Here is a 19,878-nt window from a genome sequence, read left to right as displayed (position 1 = left end):
TTAAAGAGGAACGACGTCATCTCCTGATCTAAGCATTATTGAATTTTTAATGATGTTTTATTATATATTTTTTAATAGTAGTGTATAGGTAATATTTAACTTTTTTTTATTTATTTATTTATTAACAACTAATCAGTGATTAGTTATTTGCTCAAGATATAATCAGATCAGAAGAGAATCTTGATTCATGTTAAGAAACACTTTGAGAGTTTGAATGTCATATTCACTTAAATATCACAATGAAGTTATTTATAGAATTAACTGGAATATAAAATAGCTATCTAGAGACTACTGATGATTTATGAATATACAATTAACTTTTACCTTCGTCGTCTAAAAAAAAATACTTTTATTCTCTTATGTATTTGCAATTGAGTAAAATGTTACTTATTATTAACAATTTGAAACTTGAAGTAGAGATGACAAATCATCCATCATTTTGATTACTCATAAGTATTTAATAATTGTCACTTGGGTAAAGACTGAATAGTAGACCCATTGTCCTCACATTTTATGAAGGCAACGGTTCAAACCCCTAAAAAAATATTGTAGGGATTAAAATTTCCTTTCTAATTATGATGTAATTGTGTGGGAGAACAATTTTTTCTCTCTTGAAATGAGTAGAGTAGACATCTCTCAAATATTTGAGAAAGTAAAAATATTCAATAGTCTTTCACTTTTTTTTTTTTTTAAATAACAAAGTTAATGGACACATAGAAATAAAGGACCTCCAGTCAATTTAATGATTTTAAGAACAGCAAGAGTTGTGGGGGAAAAGGGAGAGGAAAAAAAAAACACCATTAATAACAAAGTGAATTTTTATTTCAATAGATAATAGACTTGCATATAATTATAAGACTACCCCAGATGGGACAACAATCGGTACCAATAGCCCTAACATTCACTCGAGGGTTCAGGCCTTATTTACATGGATTTAAAAAAATTATTTTATACGATTTTGAAACAATACCTTCACATTCACACGGGCTTGCCCTGGTAATTATTTACTAGGCATTTTCATCTGGTAATTGTAACAAAATGATGGAGGAATAACTAAGCATGGGATACAGATTGGCGTCAAGGAAGGGAGCATACTGTTTAATAGCTATCTCCTTTGCAGGTAGGTCACTGGAGAGGAAGTCGAATGGTACAGGCTTGCTGGTGTCTACCAAGGGCTCCCATCTATATCCAGGCCGCTCTGGCAGTGAAATAATCACAGGCAAGTGACTGGCATTGAAGGCAACATAGATTTTTCCCTTCACAGAGTCAATCTGAGATGAATTTTATAACCATAAACATCAATCATTCCATAGAACAGTCAAATGAAATGTATATGATCAAGAAATAGCATCACTGTGTAAGTCTGAAGATTTCCCATCAATGACCAAATGATAGTTTTTCAGGTGTTTGATAATACTAAAGATAATGCTAAAACTAAGCAATGCAAGAAGCATTTTTTGAATCATGCTAGATTATGATGATATGTTCTCTTACAAGCCAGTTTTAAAGAACAGAGAAAAAATTCCAATAACTTTATTTTTGTGCCACAAGATGCACTAGCATTTACAGATGCCTCAGTATTTAATTCCAGTGTGGGTGAAACTTTTAAGTACTCAGATGAAGATAAGAGCAATGAAAGAGTTACCAGAGTGAAAGCCACAAAACGGCTTTTGTCAGACCAGTCTGGCAACCCAGGAGCATGACCATGCCACTGCAACCTGTCTGCGGTTGGGAAGTCACTTAAACCAAGTGACTCGCATTCACTGCAAGATTAAATAAAATGGTGACACCCCAGGAAGAACCAAAAAGTTTGAAATATATATAAAAGGCAAAATCATAACCTAAAGCACCAAGAAGTAGTTACTTACTGGCGAAATTTGGTCAAAAGGCAGCAAAATCTAAAGAAGTCTGATTTGGACTCTTCCTTTTTATCCCACCGAAAATAGTTGATCTGTATCATGACTCATGAATTAGTCACTGGGTTAACAAAGTGCCAGAAATAAGCAAAGTGCAGAGGTTCACATCATTATCATGGCAATATGTGTTGTTGTTCCCCCCTTTTGTGTGACCATATTCATCACCCATTGAAATCATTGGCACACCCTGGTCAGACAAAGATAACCCATTAGTCAGACAAGAAATGAAAAACAAAGAGAATACGAAAAGAAACTTGTTGGGGGGGGGGGGGGGGGGGGGGAGAGGGGAAGGAGGAAGGATAACTCCAGTCGAGGTTTTATGGCCTGGTATTATAGTTACTAATACTATGAACATTAAGTAGGTATAATTTTCTCTGGGGTTTGTGTTCAAATATTTGATAAAGATATTGTGCTCACAACCTTCAAGATTAAGGAATTGTCTAATTTATGAGACAATTTAAAAGTAGTTGTCAATATCAAATCTTACCTGGGAAACCATGAGGCAAAGGAAGAAATTCCGCATTTGCCGTCTTCTCAGCTTCTTCACCAAAATATTTGCAAACTCTCCCTCCTATTTTTTATTTTTTATTATCAGAATGAAGTCTCGTACGTAAAAGTAACAGAATGAGCAATACAAGTTTGGATTCATATATAGAATATTATGGTTGGTAGAACTTTGAACCATGGAGATACTAGAAGCTTTAAGCTAATATCCACAAATACAAATGAAGCAAACAATTGCAACTAACCAAATTGTCAAAACCACTTGATCATCTGTTTACTTAATTGTCATAGTACACAGTGATTTAATGAATTCCATTATTAAGCAATTAGTTAAAGATAAATGTCTAGCAGCATTAGTCGTAGATGATGTTGCGTGTACCGGCAGAGCGATTCCCCAGCTGATTTATGCAGTCAAGTAAATGACACTGACAAATCCCTCAGATTTCAAAGGAGATTATTGCATGACTTACAAAATCAAGTGTGTGTGTGTGTGTATTATTAATAAAACAACTTAATCCAACCCAAGAGAAAGACAATCATGGTCAACTTATCACACAAAAACACAGCAAAGGAAAAAAAAAAAAAAAAACCATCCTGCAGACAATATTGTTATAAGAAACTAATAAAATTTTTACCAATATATATTTAAATATATGGACCAGATGTCAACAAAGAGGATGAGTGTTGTTACCTGTCCACAGTTCCAGCTATTATTATGAGTCTCTCCATCATTGTTGTCTTCCCCATTTGCCAAATTATGTTTTTGGTTATAGCTAACTAGGTCAGCCAACGAAAAACCATCATGTGCACATACGAAGTTGATACTGTTCCATGGTTTCCTTCCTCCCCCCTGATTTATAAAACATTCCAAAATATCATATTTTCATGGACAGTAATGGACACCAAAGAATACTAAAATTCATAATTTGTATGATACCAAGGAAATCATGAAAATGCAATAGTTAAATTTTTGAAGGAAAAATTACTTAAAACAACGAAAATGGCAAATGAAACGTTCAAAGTAAATGCAGACATACCTGATATAAATTCGGACTCCCACATAGGCACTCAGCAAAAGCACCAGCAAAGCCATCAGTACCCTTTATAAACTGTCGCACTATGTCACGATACTGTATCCAAATGAATACACCAATCAGATCATGGCCTTTATTTGGCAGAGATATAACTCAGATGAATGTAATTATGTAATAATGTATGTTATAGTTGGAGGTTCAAAATGAAATGAATAACGACTAGAAATTTCCACACATTAAATCAAAGGGCCTAGGAGGACAGCAGCAGCGACAATGTGTTTTATATTTCTTCTCTTCCATTCACTACAGACAAATTGGGATGATAGATACAAAATTCAATATCCAACTGACCTTCCCATTCCATTCTGACCAAATACCCCAATGCGGAAATATGCCAACTTGATATAGGCCACCTGTATCCCACGCTTCTGCTATAAGCTATTTGAAAGAGAAATAAAAGAGTTGGTTAACCTTTTTATTATAGCAAAGCCACAGGTCAAAACAAAAGAAATAACTTTTTTTATTAAAAAAAAAGGAAATTAATGCTCTGGATACTTGAGAAAAGCTAGTTTATATAATTAATGCACTTGCCCAACTGTTCCAGGCCTTCGGACTGGCAAACAAATATTCTGTTAGGTAGAAAACTAGCTGGTTTTTAAATATGCAAGAGACTTTTATCATTGTTAGGTTCAATATACTTTGGCAATCATTAATCACTCCTGCCTTGACAAACACTTAAATCATCCATCATTGGTGAAGATGCTAAGGTACTCTTTAGAGACCTGAAAGCTATCTAACAAGTGCTAAATTCCCTTGAGAATGAAAGACCAAAGTTTGTAAAGGAGAGTGGAGAAGAAATTAAAAAATAATACCTTGACTCCGCGAAGGATTGGATCGTTGCTTATCAAGTCAATCAATGGTGGGCTGCTGAGAGGGGTGCCAGTTGTCAGCAAATCACCTTCTATTGGGATCCCATATACATTGACTGAATCCCAGAGACTTGTCGAGAACATAAAGACAGTACAATCACAATTCAGAAAAACAAAAATAAGTCTCCAGTATAAATTGAATACGATATCATCAGAAAAGTTAGCTGTTAACCTGCTACCCTACCTGCTACCCCTGGTCATTATAGAAGCAAGATCAAAGCGAAATCCATCCACGTGCATTTCTGTTACCCAATATCTGTCGCACAAGATAGAAATATTGAAGACCCCATGTAAAATTAAAGAAAAGCTGTCTAGCAGCAAAAAATATGCAAACAAATGGAATTTAAACTTGAGCATGCAGAATAATGTATAAAAAAGGATTCAACAATTGAGAAGACTTCTGCATAAACCTTTCCCCTTTCCATGGTCAAATTCACTCTAATTAACAGAAGCATCTGTAAACCCGATTTTCTCAATTCCTTTTATCACAGAATTTTTTTTGTCATCACAGGCTCAAAGGCTGCTTCTATGTAATTTTGAAAATCCTTATGCATAAGAATTGCTTTATATTAAATTTCTGCCTTAGCCTTCTCCAGTTATACTCTTCAACTTCTAATTTGCTATTTCCTCCAAACACAGTATTCATAGCAACAGCGAACATTAACTGGAACGAAAACTGGGAAGGTAAGAATCTACTCCTAAATCCTACTTAAATAAGGAAACCAAATTACAAAAACTACATCTACCAAACAAGTAACACATCTGACTAAAACAAACAACAATTTGCTTCTCATAAATAATAACTCTAAAATTCCAATATCTGAAATAAGCGATAAAACTTGATTATTGATTCTGTACCACGTTCACTAAATTTTGAGAGACTTTCTGGTAAGAATTCAAAGGTACTCTGGCAATCTGAGTTAAAAGATATTTTAAACAGAAGAGATAAAATCTGATATTCTTGTTAAGACACTGATGAATCTACTGGAAAGATAATATATAACACCCTGGTTAAGATACTGCTGAAAATCTAACCTCAAACAATCAACTATGAATTGACGAACAACAGGATGGTTGCAATTGAATGTATTCCCACAGCCTGAATAGTTATAAAATTCTCCCTGCAAACAATCAATTATGATGAAGGAATGCCCGAGCGAAAAGAAAATCACTCACAAGAACATATTTAGGAGTTTAACAGTTTATAATCCAAGTAGGACTGACCGACTTAAAATATCAAAGGTGGCAAACAAAATCCAGATAACTGTTTGGGCCAGAGAAAGGAAGCAGTATTAATCAATCCTCCATAAAGAAGGGAAAATATAATATTCACAATATGACATATGAGATCAAGACAAAGTCATCTCAAACTTAGAACCATGATGTAATGATAGAAGTGCACATGTAAATCAAGCAACCATATTTTAGGACATTAAATATCCATCAAATGGAGTGGCTAAAATATTTGAACATACTAGAACAATTACTTGCATACTAGAATCACATATTCTAAGGTGTACTAAATCTAGTAGTACTGTGTCAACAGCTATACCTTGGGGGCTAACATGTAATAGACACTGTTATCGACACCTCTAAAGGACAAAATAGGCCCTTTGTCATTCCCTTCAGCAGTGTGATTGAAAACGACATCCATGACCACCTGCTTACGTAAAATTAGATGTCAATTTTAAAACTTTAAAAAAAAAAAATTTCAATCAGATTGTCACCAGCTATCACCTCAATTCCTCGTTTATGTGCTTCCCTCACAAGAAGCTTGAATTCATTTATTGCATCATGGCCACAGTTACGTATGCCAGCAGATGAATAACTTATCATAGGAGAAAAGTAATTGATGGTTGAATATCCCCAAAAATTCACCCTGATGAGAAATGTTATATACACAAGTATCACAACAATGCTTCAACATGTTCTCCCACAAGTTTTAAAAGATCATAAATGATGCAAAGCAAGTAATTAAATAAATCCTAAATAGACTGAATTTATAATATATAGGGATACTTTAATTAATTTGTATTCTAGTTTAATTTGGTTGCCTATTTAGAGTTTTATTATTTAGGCATGCTTATTTGAGTTGTATTCCTAATTTAGGTTTGAGTCTTAATAAAATAGTTTTTCTAGTTAAATTAGGATAAATTGTAGTTAATATAAATAAATGTCTTTTGTGACTTCTACAAGCAGACCTTACTTATTGACTATTTCTTGAAATAAACTCTTAGTTCAAGTTTTGTTCTCGTTATTTCTCAGTATCCAGTGGGATCAACAAGTTTTAACAACTAGATTCACGGGTCTTTTTAGAATCAATGTGAATTTAGTTTTATTTCTTTATTTTGATATTTTCAAGAATCAACGGAATATCAAAAATATCCCTATCTATCGATCATCTTACATTTTTGTCCTTCTATTGCATTAGTTCATCCTTCCGCAGCAACAGTTTAACCATGCATATAAAGGTCAGAAAGATCAGTTAATATTAATTGTACTTTTCTATTCATGGTAGTTGAAACCAAGATCTCCCAACCTTAGCTATACCATTTACCACTTAAGCTAATGCCCAACGGCAGAATTAATTGGTTTCAGTTGTAGTTCCTTCTGGGGAAGCACAAACAACCATACAACAACAGATTATTTGCATTCTCATATTGTTCTTTTTTCCCCCTGACCGTACAAAGAGAACCCTCTTAACGTAGAGGTATCAAGACAGATCTATATTACACAACTTCTTAAGAGACAAAACTCTGTCAATCAAAAGAATGTATAGCAGCAAAGTGCAAAGGAAATCAGAGGCTTTGATATCTACAGCAAGGGGTCTTCGGTGGGTACCAAATTTACGGTTCAAGACCTTCAACATGTCAGCAGGAAGACAAGCTGAATGGTTGCTTTGCCAAAGGGGACCACACACTGACTCCTTAAACTAACAGCAAAGAGTTTTTTAATGAAAAACCAAACCACGTCTGTTTACATGTATTTAGATCAAACGTTTAGGGTCTGGATGAAAGTTTCCCTATATATAGCAACATCAACGAAATGATGTAAATTTATCTGGCAAGTATTAGTTTTGATAATAGACATGGTGAAGACGAGTTTATCTTCTCATGAACTGTTAACTATTTTAGAAGCAACAAGAGTGAAGCCTATTTGCATCAGAAAAGCAGTACATTATCTCAGAGGAATGTGGCATAAAGTTTATCAAAACATTTCTTACTTCTTGCTTCATAGCGAAATGCATACTCCAAAAATAAATTTAGATAAAAGGTAAAATATTGTACTTATAATCACCCAAGACTGAATTATAGCTGAAGTACTCCAGCTCATTGAATTCATGACATGGCATTAACTCTAAACAGTTGATTCCAAGGTCCTACAAAACAAAGAGATAATATTCAGAGTTTCAGACATACAACTAAATTGTTTAAATAAGTTAAGATAAAATGCATGCACTAAAATAAAACCTTACGCAAAGATAAATCAAAGAATAAAATGGAAGTGGAACTATCATTTTGGGGGTGGGGGACGTTTTATTTCCTTCACCACTGTAAAGTGAAAGGAGGGATTGAGAAATTTAGATCAATGAAAATCCATAACAAGTTCTTGAAGCTGCTCAATAATTCAAGTTTTTATTTAGTTTTCTCTAGGAGACTTCCCTAAAGACCAACTTTAACAATATTGGCCATATAGACACTCTTATTCAAGTCTCATTATTAATTTAATTTCATAAGACAATTTGGTATGGTGCATAAAGTTTGGGTTTTTGAGGTGTTTCACTAAATTATTTATGTGTGTTTGCAGAGGTCACGGGAGGAAGGAGCAGTAGTTCTGAATCTGTTCAAAGTCTTAGCAAAGTAAAAGAATTCTGGTTTGAAGTTCAAAATCTGAAACTAGTTAGTTCTGACAATTATGCTTAAAAGTTGGAAATCCAAATGTTACAATTACCACATGTTTCACTCAAAACGGGCTTGGTCAGGCTTTTTCAACAAGTTGATAGACCCGAGGCCATTATTAAGAAGATTTTACTGCTGTGTGAAAAGAAAGTCAAAGAAGGTTAGTTTGAACATGTTGGAGAAAAGAAAAAAAAAATTCCAATGAAGCAGAGGAAGGCACCTAAATTCCAGTTGCTGGCTTCAGGACAAACTCTATAGTTACTGCATTAGCTTCTTCATAAACCTACTTTCCATAATCCAGTAGGAGATAACTTCTGTTGGTTAAGACATGAATATAGAGAAAAGAAAATAAAGATAGTACAAATCATCATAAGAGAAAATGAACTATTTAATGTCATTTATGGTTGTAAAAGAACCCCATTAAATGCATAGATGTGAACCACAATCATTACTAGACATGCACGATCAACAAGATATCACATTTTGTAATAACTTATCCAATAATTGCCACATCTCATTATGGTTTGTCATATCATTGCAGTTATCAGGTCGTATCCTGCATCCTTACCCATGTCTTCATGCTTGACGTGAGGCCACAGTATAAGAGATAAACTTACAAGGCACAAAATGAGATGTCCAGCACTAATACCTTTAGATTGTAAGCCTATTATACTATTCTTCTCATCTAAAACAAAAGTTCATAAGAATGCGAAATGTCATTCTAAAATGCCTAAATTTTACCTTCAAGTGATCAAGCTTCTCCACAACACCTAGGTATGTACCAGGGTGTTCAGTCTTGCTTGATTCATGCCTTGTGAATCCTCGAACATGCACTTCATATATTATAAGATCTCTCTGTGGATACTTCAGAGGTAAATCTCCTTCCCAGTCAAACTGAAAAAAATAGAATGTTGGAAAATAATCATATAACTGCCATGTGTCACCAGGTAAGTTTGCCGGGAGACAAGGAATCGACACTGTATCTTACTACATTTAAGTGCAGAAGGAAATTTTAAAGGCCTATCAATGTTACTAAGCTAAGATACACAGTTGATACAAGTAATGTCCCAGCAAACAATGGTTGTTTTCTTCCACCCAAAAACTCCAAAATAAAACGATAATAATAATTTGAGAAGAAAAAAGGGGTGAAATGCTTCTGCAATTTTATTTTGTTTTTTTTTTTTTGAATTATGCTCCTGCAAGTTAGATAGCAATAGAAGCAAAGAAGCAAAGAATTTGAAATTCATAGGGAGCCCTAAAGAAATAGGGAAATTACTGTCAGAGAGATATATATAGCTATAGGTAAGTATTCACTTGACCATCAAGCTTATTGCTATTGCAGGTGACTAAAAAAATGATGGTTGACTTTTGTCGTATTGTCATCAACTATGGAATTTCTACTTCCACACTTATGCTCTACTTTCATTACTCTACTTTTTCTTGAACTCCCATGTTCACAACATGAGACTGTAAGAGAAAATCGAGTTAACAAAATAACATTAGCTATTTTCATTCGTTACCTCATCTTCAGGAGTAGGCACCAAGCAGGCCATTTGAGGCCAGCAATTTTCATCAGGCCCTAAAACGCCAAATTGTGCTCTGCTTATCACTGCCTATAAAATACAAAAAGCAAATTCAGTAACAATTCTGCAACATACAAGCTCAAACAAATTATAACATCCAATTAATCAAATAAAACTAACTTTTGCATACGGATCCAGAACTATCTTCGTAGGGTCAAAGTAATGTCCTTCTTGGGGAGAAAACTTTCCGTCGAATTTGTAGCCATATAACATATCTTTGAAGTCTCCTTTGAGAAATACATGCCACACATCTCCAGTTTTATTAGCGAAAGAATCAAGAGCAATCTCTTCAGTGACCTTATTCTGCGTAATAAAATAATCGGTCATTAATTAGTGAAATTCCAGCAATTTTTTTTTTTAAAGTAAAACTAAAAAAATTTACCTCTTGCAAATCCGAGAGAGTAATCAAGCAAAGACTAGCGGAAACCGCATTGCTGGAGAAGATAGAGAAATTGACACCGCCGTCGCGAAGAGTAGCGCCAAACGGCGTCGGATAGCCTTTAGAAACCTGAAACCGCTGCGATGGAGGCTTCTCGATAACCGCAGTCTCCAACTCAGCACTTTTGCTCGCTCTGATCACCAAATTCTTAGTCACATTCTCAAACGCTTTTGAATTTGCAAAATGACTAGTCTTATTCGGATGATTGCAACATCGAAACGTCGTCGTTGGCGGCTTCTTCAAATTACTCAGCTTACTCTTGTAGAATTCTGGAGAGTTGATGAAATTAGAAGAACCGTGTAGTAATGGTGATGAAGTGAATTGAAGCAACTCCATTTAGCTTTGAACAAATCAATTAAAAGTTCATGATGATTGACGACAGCTAGCATGTATAGCAGGAGCCCATATTTTTCTATTGTGCGAGTGAGCGAGTGTGATTTTATGGTTACGTGTTACGGGAAGCGCGGTTTCCCGTATCAAAGTAGAGATTTTTTTTTTTTTATAAGAGAGCCCTTCGTGGACAGACCAGTCAACATCAAATTTAAATTATAGTGGGTTGAATAATTAGCAATTGGAATGAGTTGTACTTGGTACCAAATTAATGGGTCCAGCTATGTTGCAAATTAAGATGTCATTTTCTATTTTTTATTAAATTATTATCAGCATGAGGGTTGATTTGCACCGTTGGTTTTTATCGTTTAAAGTTTAATGAAATTATAGATGATCAAAATTTTGTATTCGTAAAGGGACATGTGATGAAGTTGTTACAGTGATTATTTAAATTTTGCTCATATGTATTGGGGAGACAATCTCGTTATCATTGTATTAAATAATAAAAATTAAATAAAGATTTCCTAAACTTTCAAAAACATGTTCCTAAGTCTCTCTATTTTTAGATGAATGAATGAATATTAAAAAAAATTATTATTAGATTATTAAAATAAAAATAAGTGGCCGAAATGATTATACGTTATGAGGAATTGTATTATACGCCACGAGGATTGGCCCCAAAATGTATTCGTAGCGATTTGAATTGCTGCCCTCATATTTGGAGGGTAGGTGCCCCTAACCACCCGAGCAAAGGTCGAGTGACCAGTTAAAAAGGTATTTTGTTACTAAAAGAGTGATATTATTGGTAGTTTGTGATTATGAGTATAGTACTAATAAGGATATATTTGATACAACAGACAAAATTGTAACCTTATATGAGAAATGATAAAAACTCAAGATGTGAATGTAATTAATCATGACTAACCAAATATATATATATTTTTTAGCCGCTCGACTAAAACCGAGGGGTTAGAACCTACCCTCACAATTATGAGGCCACGAGTACAGTACAAGACCTTATAACACATTGTAGGGGTTTAATTTCTTTTTCAAGTTAAGTAAAAATAATATTTTTTAAAATATTATAGCGGATAAAATTTAGATTGTACGATATAAAATTTATAAATTAGTTTCAATTGTAATTTAAGTAATAATGTCATCTAATAAATAAATAAATAAACAAAATGGATTTATGATCAAGTAGACTCAATACACCTTTGTTAAAATGGTAAATCCCAACGGTCAAATAAGTAAAGACAGAACATTATGGCTAAAGCATTTCCAAATGCGGTTAAAAATTCTCTAAAATTGCGTATACAAGTAAAACAAGACAACGCAAAAAACAACAGTTGGATCTTATCTTGATTAAGATCCAAGAAAAATAATTAACAATGACTGAACTGGCAGTGTGACTTCCTATCATTGAAAAACTCTTGTCCTTAGTGCTTTGCTTTTATTTCACGTTTCTGCTCATCTGTCTCCGTTTGTCGCTGTCGGCACTCTCCGAAGGATCCCATATAGGCTTATAAATATTTTCCTCATTTGGGTGGGTTACGGTGGGCGTGAAAGTTTCATTTTCACTTGCAAATATGGGTGAATTTTCTTGGCCTACCGAAGACCAGGTATTAATCTTTACATTCTATGTGGTTTGGTTTCATTGTTTCCTCTAGATTGGTTATCATGGGTGGCTTTAAATTTGTAAAAAATATATCTGGGTTTCTTTCTTAATGCTGATTTTGGCCTTATGATTTATACATTTCTTATTCATTGAATGCTGCGCTGTTGGTTTTTGTTTGAGTTTTTATTTTCTTTTACTTGTTGCAGTTAAAAGAAATGAGGAATAAAGTTTCTGAGATGTCTGGGAGAGATGCTGAAGAGGTTCGAGTTGTTGTGTCTCCTTATCGTATCTGTCCACTGGGAGCTCATATTGATCATCAGGTTAGTTCAATATGCTTTGATTTCGTAGTTCTGATTAATGATGACCATAGTGGTTATATTTTTTATAGGAAAATTAAGAAACTCATATTTTACATAGTCTTTAAGAAATGCTAGTAGTAATTATAATTATATTTTCATCTCTTTGAATAGAGAGTTTGCTTGTAACTGGAGTGCTTTTTGGCTCAATGTCGAAAGCACATCCACGAACTCTTACTTGGCAGCTAATGTTTACCGACTAGCCACTTGTTTATATTTGCTAGCTAGTGTCCTTGTCTACCACAGCTATAGATTAAGTACCCTTATTGGTTTGTGACATTTTCTGGACTTCAACATAGCTGTTTCCGTCTGCAACCTTCTACCACAGCTATAGATTAAGTGCCCTTATTGGTTTGTGACATTTTCTGGACTTCAACATAGCTGTTTTCGTCTGCAACCTTCATCACATCAAATTTCATAAACTAAAAAGGTATTTTTTCTATTTCTGCTTGATGCTTGCAGGGAGGAACTGTTTCAGCTATGACAATAAACAAAGGAATACTTCTAGGATTTGTACCTTCTGGTGACACTGAGGTAAAGATGAGACAATCATTTTACGTTTCAATTTCATGTAAGTAGTTTGGACTTGTTTGGAAGTTTTAGTTGATCAATTGTACCCCACAGAGAAATTTTTATGTGTCATCTCCATCGCTGATTCTCTGAGTATATATAGATTGAAAGCATGAAAAAATATAGAGATGCGAGGCCTTGATTTATAACTGTGTAAAAGTCAGAAGGTTTCAGAGATTTGAGGCTTAAATCACCACTAGAGAGAGAATCAGTCTGTTCCTTCAGATATTGATTGTGATAATGGTTTATCTACTCTTAACTTCCCAGCTAATTGTATTCCTGATTTAAATCCGAAACTTATCAGCTGGATCAGGAAGCTGTAATGCATGTCCTTGAAGAAAGATTCCTGCATATATCCACCTTAAGAATTGCATCCAATGTCACTAATATGCTGAATTTGAAAGTTTTCGGTGTAGGTTGTGCTGCGGTCAGGCCAGTTTGATGGAGAAGTTAGGTTCAGGTGTGGAAACTGTTTTACATATTCCCTGTCATATTCTATTGCTTATATTATCTTTGTATATATTAGATACACAATAAATTTTCAATTTTTTTTTAATCCAACTATTATCACACTTCAATCTCACTGGGGTTAATGGTGTGAATTATCTAAACCAGACATATCAGATGGCATTGTTTTTCAATTATAGCTAAGTAAGAGGAATACAAACTGGGGGGAATAAAATACAAAGACAAAAAAGAGAGAAGAACATTATTGCATCATCATAATCTTTGGCCAAATACATGAAAAATGACTGATTGCGTAAGGAAAGAAACCAAATATATTGTGAACGATTACCATTACTCCTACTCAAATAGGAAAAGCAAGTTAAAATGAACTTCTAAATCTATTTTAAACAAATAAGAAGTCCCCCTTAAACAAGTAATACCTCGGAACTCTTAGAAGGAGAATAGTTCCTAAATTGTCGAAAAAAACTAAAGATGCTTGATTCAGCCTGACGCTAAGAATATAAAACTACTCTAGATTCTCTTTTAAAACAAATTGACTGTCATACTTGTGGACTGTCGTTGCTTGCTCTGCATGTAACTTCTTCTCTGCGTAAAATTGTTGATCTTTATGTGTGAATTTAATTGCACTGCTTCACATGTAATGCTATGCTTCATTATAATTGAATTATTTTGCATTTTGGGTTATGATAGAATTGACGAAATTCAGCAACCAACAAATTCGGTTAAGAAACATCATGCTGTCTATGCAAGTGATTCTGCTAAAATAAAAGAAGAATGCAAATGGGGAAATTATGCTAGAGGAGCCCTATATGCTCTACAGAGTAGAGGGAACATTCTTACCGAGGTTAAAATATTTCTCTGTTGTTACTTTATGAATCATTTATTTGCTCTATCATATGGGTTATCAAAGATAAGCTTCTATTGCCCTTGAATCCAGAACTTTGGATAAGATATACATTTTGTTTCCTTTTGCCAGACATGTAAGGCATTGAGCACTCATGTCATGTAAACTTGCTCTGATTAATGATTTGTTGTGGTGCTCTCTTTTTAATATACTTTCAATACTACTAAAATGATGACACGTGGCTTGTCTGATACTTTAGTGCTTTCTCCTGTAAAACTCTTGCTTGTCTGGAAATTTCAGTGATCGGTTGTGATCATTGCAGGGCATTATTGGGTACATCTGTGGTTCCGATAATCTTGACAGTTCAGGCCTTAGCTCTTCTGCTGCGGTAAGCATGTCTTTTCCTTCTAATATATCGACTGCTGAGTGCTGAGGAATGCTTATCCTGGGAAATGTAATGACAAAGACAATATAATTGCTTGAAATTATTAATCTCTGAATTTCCTGAAGAGAAACCTATTATTACCACTCTATTAAGAAGAAAAGAAGATTTCATAAAATTGAGGGGGGGGGGGGGGCAAATGTCATAGGAATTTTAATAGATCATGGTCAAGTAGATGTAGTGAAAATATTTAATTTAATATTAAGGGAGAGCCAGAATTGACTTTTATTGGTCATAATACAATGGAGAAGCCTACTTAATTTAAAACAAATTAAAACAGAATCTCATATGTGTAGGAGAAAATGACGAACAGGGAAAGGGATTAAGGCATAATTAATACAATAAACAAGTAAATTTTCCAAATAGGGGACTAACAATGGTGGTTTTCGGAATTTCAGCTTTTTGAGCAGTGCTTTTCTGTTGTAAAGAATTGATATCTTTCCAATGCATAACATTACAAAATATTTTACAGGTAGGAATTGCTTATCTTTTGGCTTTGGAAAGTGCAAATGATATGAATGTAACTCCTTTGGATAACATAGAATATGATCGGTAGGTTTCTTCTACACATGAATTTATTTGCTGTATGTCTGTTTGTATCTTTATTTGTGATTTAATAGACAGCTTATCTAGATTGATCTGCAGGTTACTGAAAAGGGTATGGCAAAAGGCATCCGTCTCATTATAATTACTAGAAAACTTAATATGACCTACATATACACCTGCTTCCTTATCATGAATAATTGAATACTCAGAAGCATTGGAATAACTGAGATGTATTTTATTATCAAGAATTTAGTAATTGCTGCTTTATAATCACGATACTTAGGAGCTCGTATTATATACATTGTTAAAGATCTCATAGCATTTTCCAAAGTTTTAGAGCATTAGAACTTTCTAACATCTTACTTTTCTGCTCATTTAGGTTAATTGAAAATGGATATTTGGGTCTAAGGAATGGCATACTTGATCAGTCAGCTATATTACTTTCAAGATATGGTTGTCTAATGTGCATGGACTGCAAGGTAACGTATAGTTGTTTGTATCTGTATCAAATGTTCGTAAGAATCAATCTCTTTACATTTGTATCTATTCAAGTCGACTTCATCAATTGAAGAGTCAGATTTTAAACCTTTATTGAATTATTTAGCTCATTCTGCCTTGTGTATCATTCTACAGCATGAATTTGCACTACAGCGTAGTTGCATGAGGAATTTGATTTTTGACAAAATCAAATTTATCAAAAACATAACATGTTTGGATAATATTTATGGTATCATTTCGTAACTAGTAAAAAATAATTGATTGAGAAGTACTTTAGTTTTCCTATGAAGACTAATATTCTAATTGAAAATTCTTTTGAGTTCCTAACTTCATGTAACTGAGATTCCCTCATTGGATGTGATAAGAATTTGTACAATTCTCATGTTTCATAATAATTACTGGTGCGTATAATTGAGAAACATTCAAATGTGGATAAAATTTCATATAATAGACATTAAGTTTTTTTTGGCAGTGACCGAGAGAGACCAGGTAAGACCCAGCCAGGCCCAGGAAAAATCCTTGGTCCACTAGATTAGCTTTCTAAAATATATTGGCCTTCTGGGTACATATTGAGCTAATCTAAAATGGGTAGTTCGGGTTATTCAATATTGATAAGAAACTGATAATTATTAAGAAAAATTATTGGCTAACACAAACTTTTTGCGTATGTTATATCTCACCACTTCGTGTCTACAGCTTCTGCTCTATACACATTTAGCAAGAGGCAACAACACATTTCTTGTTTCACAATGTATTTTCTTTACAGCTGCTGAGGATACAAAGCAACTAAATGTGCCACATTATTTATAATGGCCACTATCCTTAGCAAAAGAAGGATATGGATATTTTTGAAAAAAGGAATAGAAATCCACCTCCAACAAGGGAAATAAATATTGCATGTATATATCTCTAGGATGTGTAGTTTTTTCCTCTTTTGTTTCCTTAATTTCTCTGTCAGGCATTGCACTTCATGTTGTTTTTGTGATTAGCCTATCTATTTTTTTTTTTTTAAAAAAAAAATCCTGATAAAAAAAGAATCATGTTATTTTTGTTCTTGCAGTTGCTTCATGTTTCTTTTCTGTCTTTAAAAGATCTCAAAAATTTAGCTGATCGGTTTCTCAAAATGTGAACTGCAGATGCACCAACCAATTCTCCACTTTCATTTGATTTAACATTTTCCTCCTATTTTATTAGATTAGTGGTTTTGTTTCATGAATCTTGTTTGGCATGTGTAGTCTAAGGAATACGAAATTATACAACCTCGAGAACCTCAGAACGGTGGCGAAACTGAGTTTAAAAAGTCCTACAAAATATTATTGGCGTTTTCAGGCTTGAGGTGTGCCCTGACTAACAATCCCGGATATAATTGTCGAGTTGCAGAATGTCAAGAGGCAGCAAAATTTCTTCTATGGTATGATCCTTTCCCTTGTAACTTAGATCCTACTGCTGCAGGATATTTTTCAGTTGCTTAATGTGGTGATTTTCCCTAATATGCATGTGTTCTGACAACTTGTGAATCACATACATATCAGTTACACCTACTTTTCTTATGTTTTACAGTGCCTCTGGAAAAGCTGAAATGGAGCCTCGATTGTGCAATGGCTAGTACTTTCACCTAATTTTGTTCTCAAGTTTTGTTATGTTACAGCTGATAATGATTTTGATTTTATTTCTAACAGTTGAAGAAGAGGTTTATGAAGCTCACAAGGTAATTGGCTTGCAGCAGGTTCATGGTTGTGATTAAATGAGTTCCAATTTATGGTATTTAAGGACAGAGTTCAGCTTTCTTATCTTTGGAGAAATTAGAGAAAGGAAATAAAAGGAAGAAAGAAGTTGAAAAGGAGAATTTTGAATTGAAAGGAGTGTGAAATCATTATGCTTTATTCGTCAATGCTGGTCTAAGGAGTAAGGACCGGTTAGACAGACTTATAGGCTTAGGTACAAACAAGATGTTGCACCTTAAGTTAAATCTAATCCAAAATAACCATAGGAACCTTTCATATGTTTTAAAAGCATACTATTAACAAATTTTCAATCGTGGATACATATATATCCTTATTATACTGAAATGATTCCAATTATTGGTATTAGACTAATAGTGATTTTAATCGAAGAAAGAGATCAGAATCTGAATATAACTAAAACATAATTATATAGATAATAACTTTAAAAAAAAAAGATAAACAATATGTAATTGACCTGAAGTCCTACACTAATGCCCAGCATAAGTACCTAGGTCTCTAATGGAATCTCCATTAATTTTCCCCTATGGAAAAGTATCTGCTACAGTGAGTGCTGTTGGTAATGGCCTAGCAAGTCAAGAGCCAGATGACGAAACTTGTCTTCAGGAAGCCATATATAATCAGTCTGAATGAGCTTTCCTATGGAATAGAAATTTTCCCCAGGGAGAGGTAACCAATTGATCATCCAAATGGCCTTACAACTTTATAGATAGGGACTCGGACATGGCATCATGACAATTAACACAGTTTCTAGGACTGCAAATTTTCATGTCAATTATATTCAAAACTTGTTGTCGATATTGGAGAGACTATTCTATTTCATAATATATATATTTTTTTAAGTCCCTTATGAACTTGCTTAAAAGAATTTCATTGTGACTATTCTATTGCTTTTTATACAACTCTCTTTCTGTACAGAGTGAACTGGAGCCCATTATAGCTAAAAGAGCACAGCATTATTTCACAGAGAACAGGCGGGCTGCAAAAGGCATTGCTTTCTGGACATGGTTTCTTGAAATCATATTGGAAATTAATGTCTATTAGGTTTTGTGCTTTATAAAACTTGTGGATATATTTTATTGTTTCAGGACTTAAAGCTTGGAAATCAGGCAATTTAGAAGATTTTGGAAAACTCATTTCAGCCTCTGGTCTAAGTTCTATTCATAACTATGAATGTGGTACAACCTTAATTCCGTCCATTGTTTTCCTTTATACATTAGTTTTAATCATAGCGGTGTGCACCTATATTTTCATATGACTGTAATCAAGTATCCTACAATTCACAGTGATGTCTTTTTCCCAACCGATGTGAATTAATATTAGTACTAATTCTAACAGATGCTGTGCACAGTACTAGACTGTGACCTGGCGCTTTTTTTTTTTATAATGCAATTTCTTTCTCAAATATATTTTTCTAAAAAATCATTTTGACTTTTATGATAATTTAATTTGGTCATGTTAATTTTTTTGGCAGCTGTGCCATATAAAATTTCATCTAGTTTCAGTGTTTTCCCATTCTACCCCAGCATATAACTAAGGAATGAGAATAATGATGTTGAATTCATTTTACAATCAAATATTGGCTGTTAGTTTTTGAAGTGGATGATTTAAAATTAAATCTGGTCACAAGGTACTCTTATCATTTAAACCCTTGGTTTCTGCATAGCTTATGTAACCTGAGATTTATTCATGTTTTGTCCTTTTAATGGTTACTTTAAAGGTTCTGAGCCATTGATACAACTGAATGAGATTCTCCAAAGGGCACCTGGAGTATTTGGAGCACGTTTTAGTGGCGCTGGATTTAGAGGATGCTGTCTTGCACTTGTAGATGCTGATCGTGCAGAAGAAGCTGCGTCATATGTCAGGAGAGAATATTTTGAGCTCCAGCCTGAGTTAGCTAGCCAGTTAAACGCAGATTCGGCTGTATTGATTTGTGAACCAGGTGACTCTGCTCGGGTAATCTGACCAGAACCCAACTCCTCTTCGGTACCTTACTGCATCACAGTTCCATTTGTTCATTTCATTTTTGTTGAATCACATATATTTTATTGAAACGCAACTCCGGAATGTTAGTTTGAGTTTGAATGTCGACAGTCGTACATCGTGGAATTTCTTTTTCCAAATTCATTGCCTTGAATATCATACATTTTTCTCCGATTA

The 19,878-nt window shown here is 34.0% G+C and overlaps 2 protein-coding genes across 4 annotated transcripts; one reads left to right on the top strand and one right to left on the bottom strand.

Annotated features, from left to right (window-relative positions):
- Positions 1–800: 800 nt before the first annotated feature.
- LOC102616774 (isoamylase 1, chloroplastic) lies at positions 801–10,776 on the bottom strand. Its single transcript, XM_006474246.4, has 18 exons — positions 10,248–10,776; positions 9,986–10,168; positions 9,803–9,895; positions 9,024–9,176; positions 7,671–7,762; positions 6,121–6,262; positions 5,936–6,043; positions 5,419–5,504; positions 4,568–4,639; positions 4,327–4,453; positions 3,806–3,892; positions 3,458–3,550; positions 3,112–3,270; positions 2,404–2,487; positions 2,023–2,103; positions 1,869–1,951; positions 1,646–1,763; positions 801–1,271 (listed from the first exon to the last, which is right to left on the bottom strand). The coding sequence occupies exons 1-18, from the start codon at positions 10,638–10,640 to the stop codon at positions 1,008–1,010; spliced, it is 2,418 nt and encodes an 805-aa protein (XP_006474309.1). The 5' UTR covers positions 10,641–10,776; the 3' UTR covers positions 801–1,007.
- Positions 10,777–11,979: 1,203 nt separating this feature from the next.
- Positions 11,980–19,878, top strand: LOC102617068 (galacturonokinase). 3 transcript variants are annotated; one of them, XM_052434263.1, is made up of 14 exons: positions 11,980–12,256; positions 12,459–12,572; positions 13,071–13,142; positions 13,595–13,638; positions 14,397–14,490; positions 14,813–14,878; positions 15,405–15,484; positions 15,858–15,957; positions 17,212–17,387; positions 17,537–17,577; positions 17,656–17,684; positions 18,637–18,706; positions 18,807–18,896; positions 19,439–19,878. In XM_052434263.1, exons 1-14 carry the CDS (start codon positions 12,224–12,226, stop codon positions 19,681–19,683), a joined length of 1,254 nt encoding a protein of 417 aa, XP_052290223.1. In that variant the 5' UTR covers positions 11,980–12,223; the 3' UTR covers positions 19,684–19,878. The 3 variants fall into 3 exon arrangements, with proteins under 3 accessions (XP_052290223.1, XP_006474310.1, XP_006474311.1); XM_006474247.3 differs by having other exon boundaries at positions 14,337–14,490; XM_006474248.4 differs by lacking the exon at positions 11,980–12,256 and adding an exon at positions 12,282–12,332 and having other exon boundaries at positions 14,337–14,490.

Source organism: Citrus sinensis, chromosome 9, assembly GCF_022201045.2.
Source record: "Citrus sinensis cultivar Valencia sweet orange chromosome 9, DVS_A1.0, whole genome shotgun sequence".
Lineage (NCBI taxonomy): Eukaryota > Viridiplantae > Streptophyta > Magnoliopsida > Sapindales > Rutaceae > Citrus > Citrus sinensis.
This window is presented reverse-complemented; position numbering and strand designations above follow the sequence as displayed.

Coding starts and splice junctions, on each gene's coding strand:
- LOC102616774 (XM_006474246.4), bottom strand. CDS start 10,640: ATGGAGTTGCTTCAATTCACTTCATCACCATTACTACACGGTTCTTCT. Junction 3,893..4,326: donor CAATCCTTCGCGGAGTCAAG/GTATTATTTTTT, acceptor TCTTTCAAATAG/CTTATAGCAGAAGCGTGGGA. Junction 3,271..3,457: donor GGAGTCCGAATTTATATCAG/GTATGTCTGCAT, acceptor TTTATAAATCAG/GGGGGAGGAAGGAAACCATG.
- LOC102617068 (XM_006474247.3), top strand. CDS start 12,224: ATGGGTGAATTTTCTTGGCCTACCGAAGACCAG. Junction 13,143..13,594: donor TACCTTCTGGTGACACTGAG/GTAAAGATGAGA, acceptor TTTTCGGTGTAG/GTTGTGCTGCGGTCAGGCCA. Junction 15,485..15,857: donor GATAACATAGAATATGATCG/GTAGGTTTCTTC, acceptor CTGCTCATTTAG/GTTAATTGAAAATGGATATT.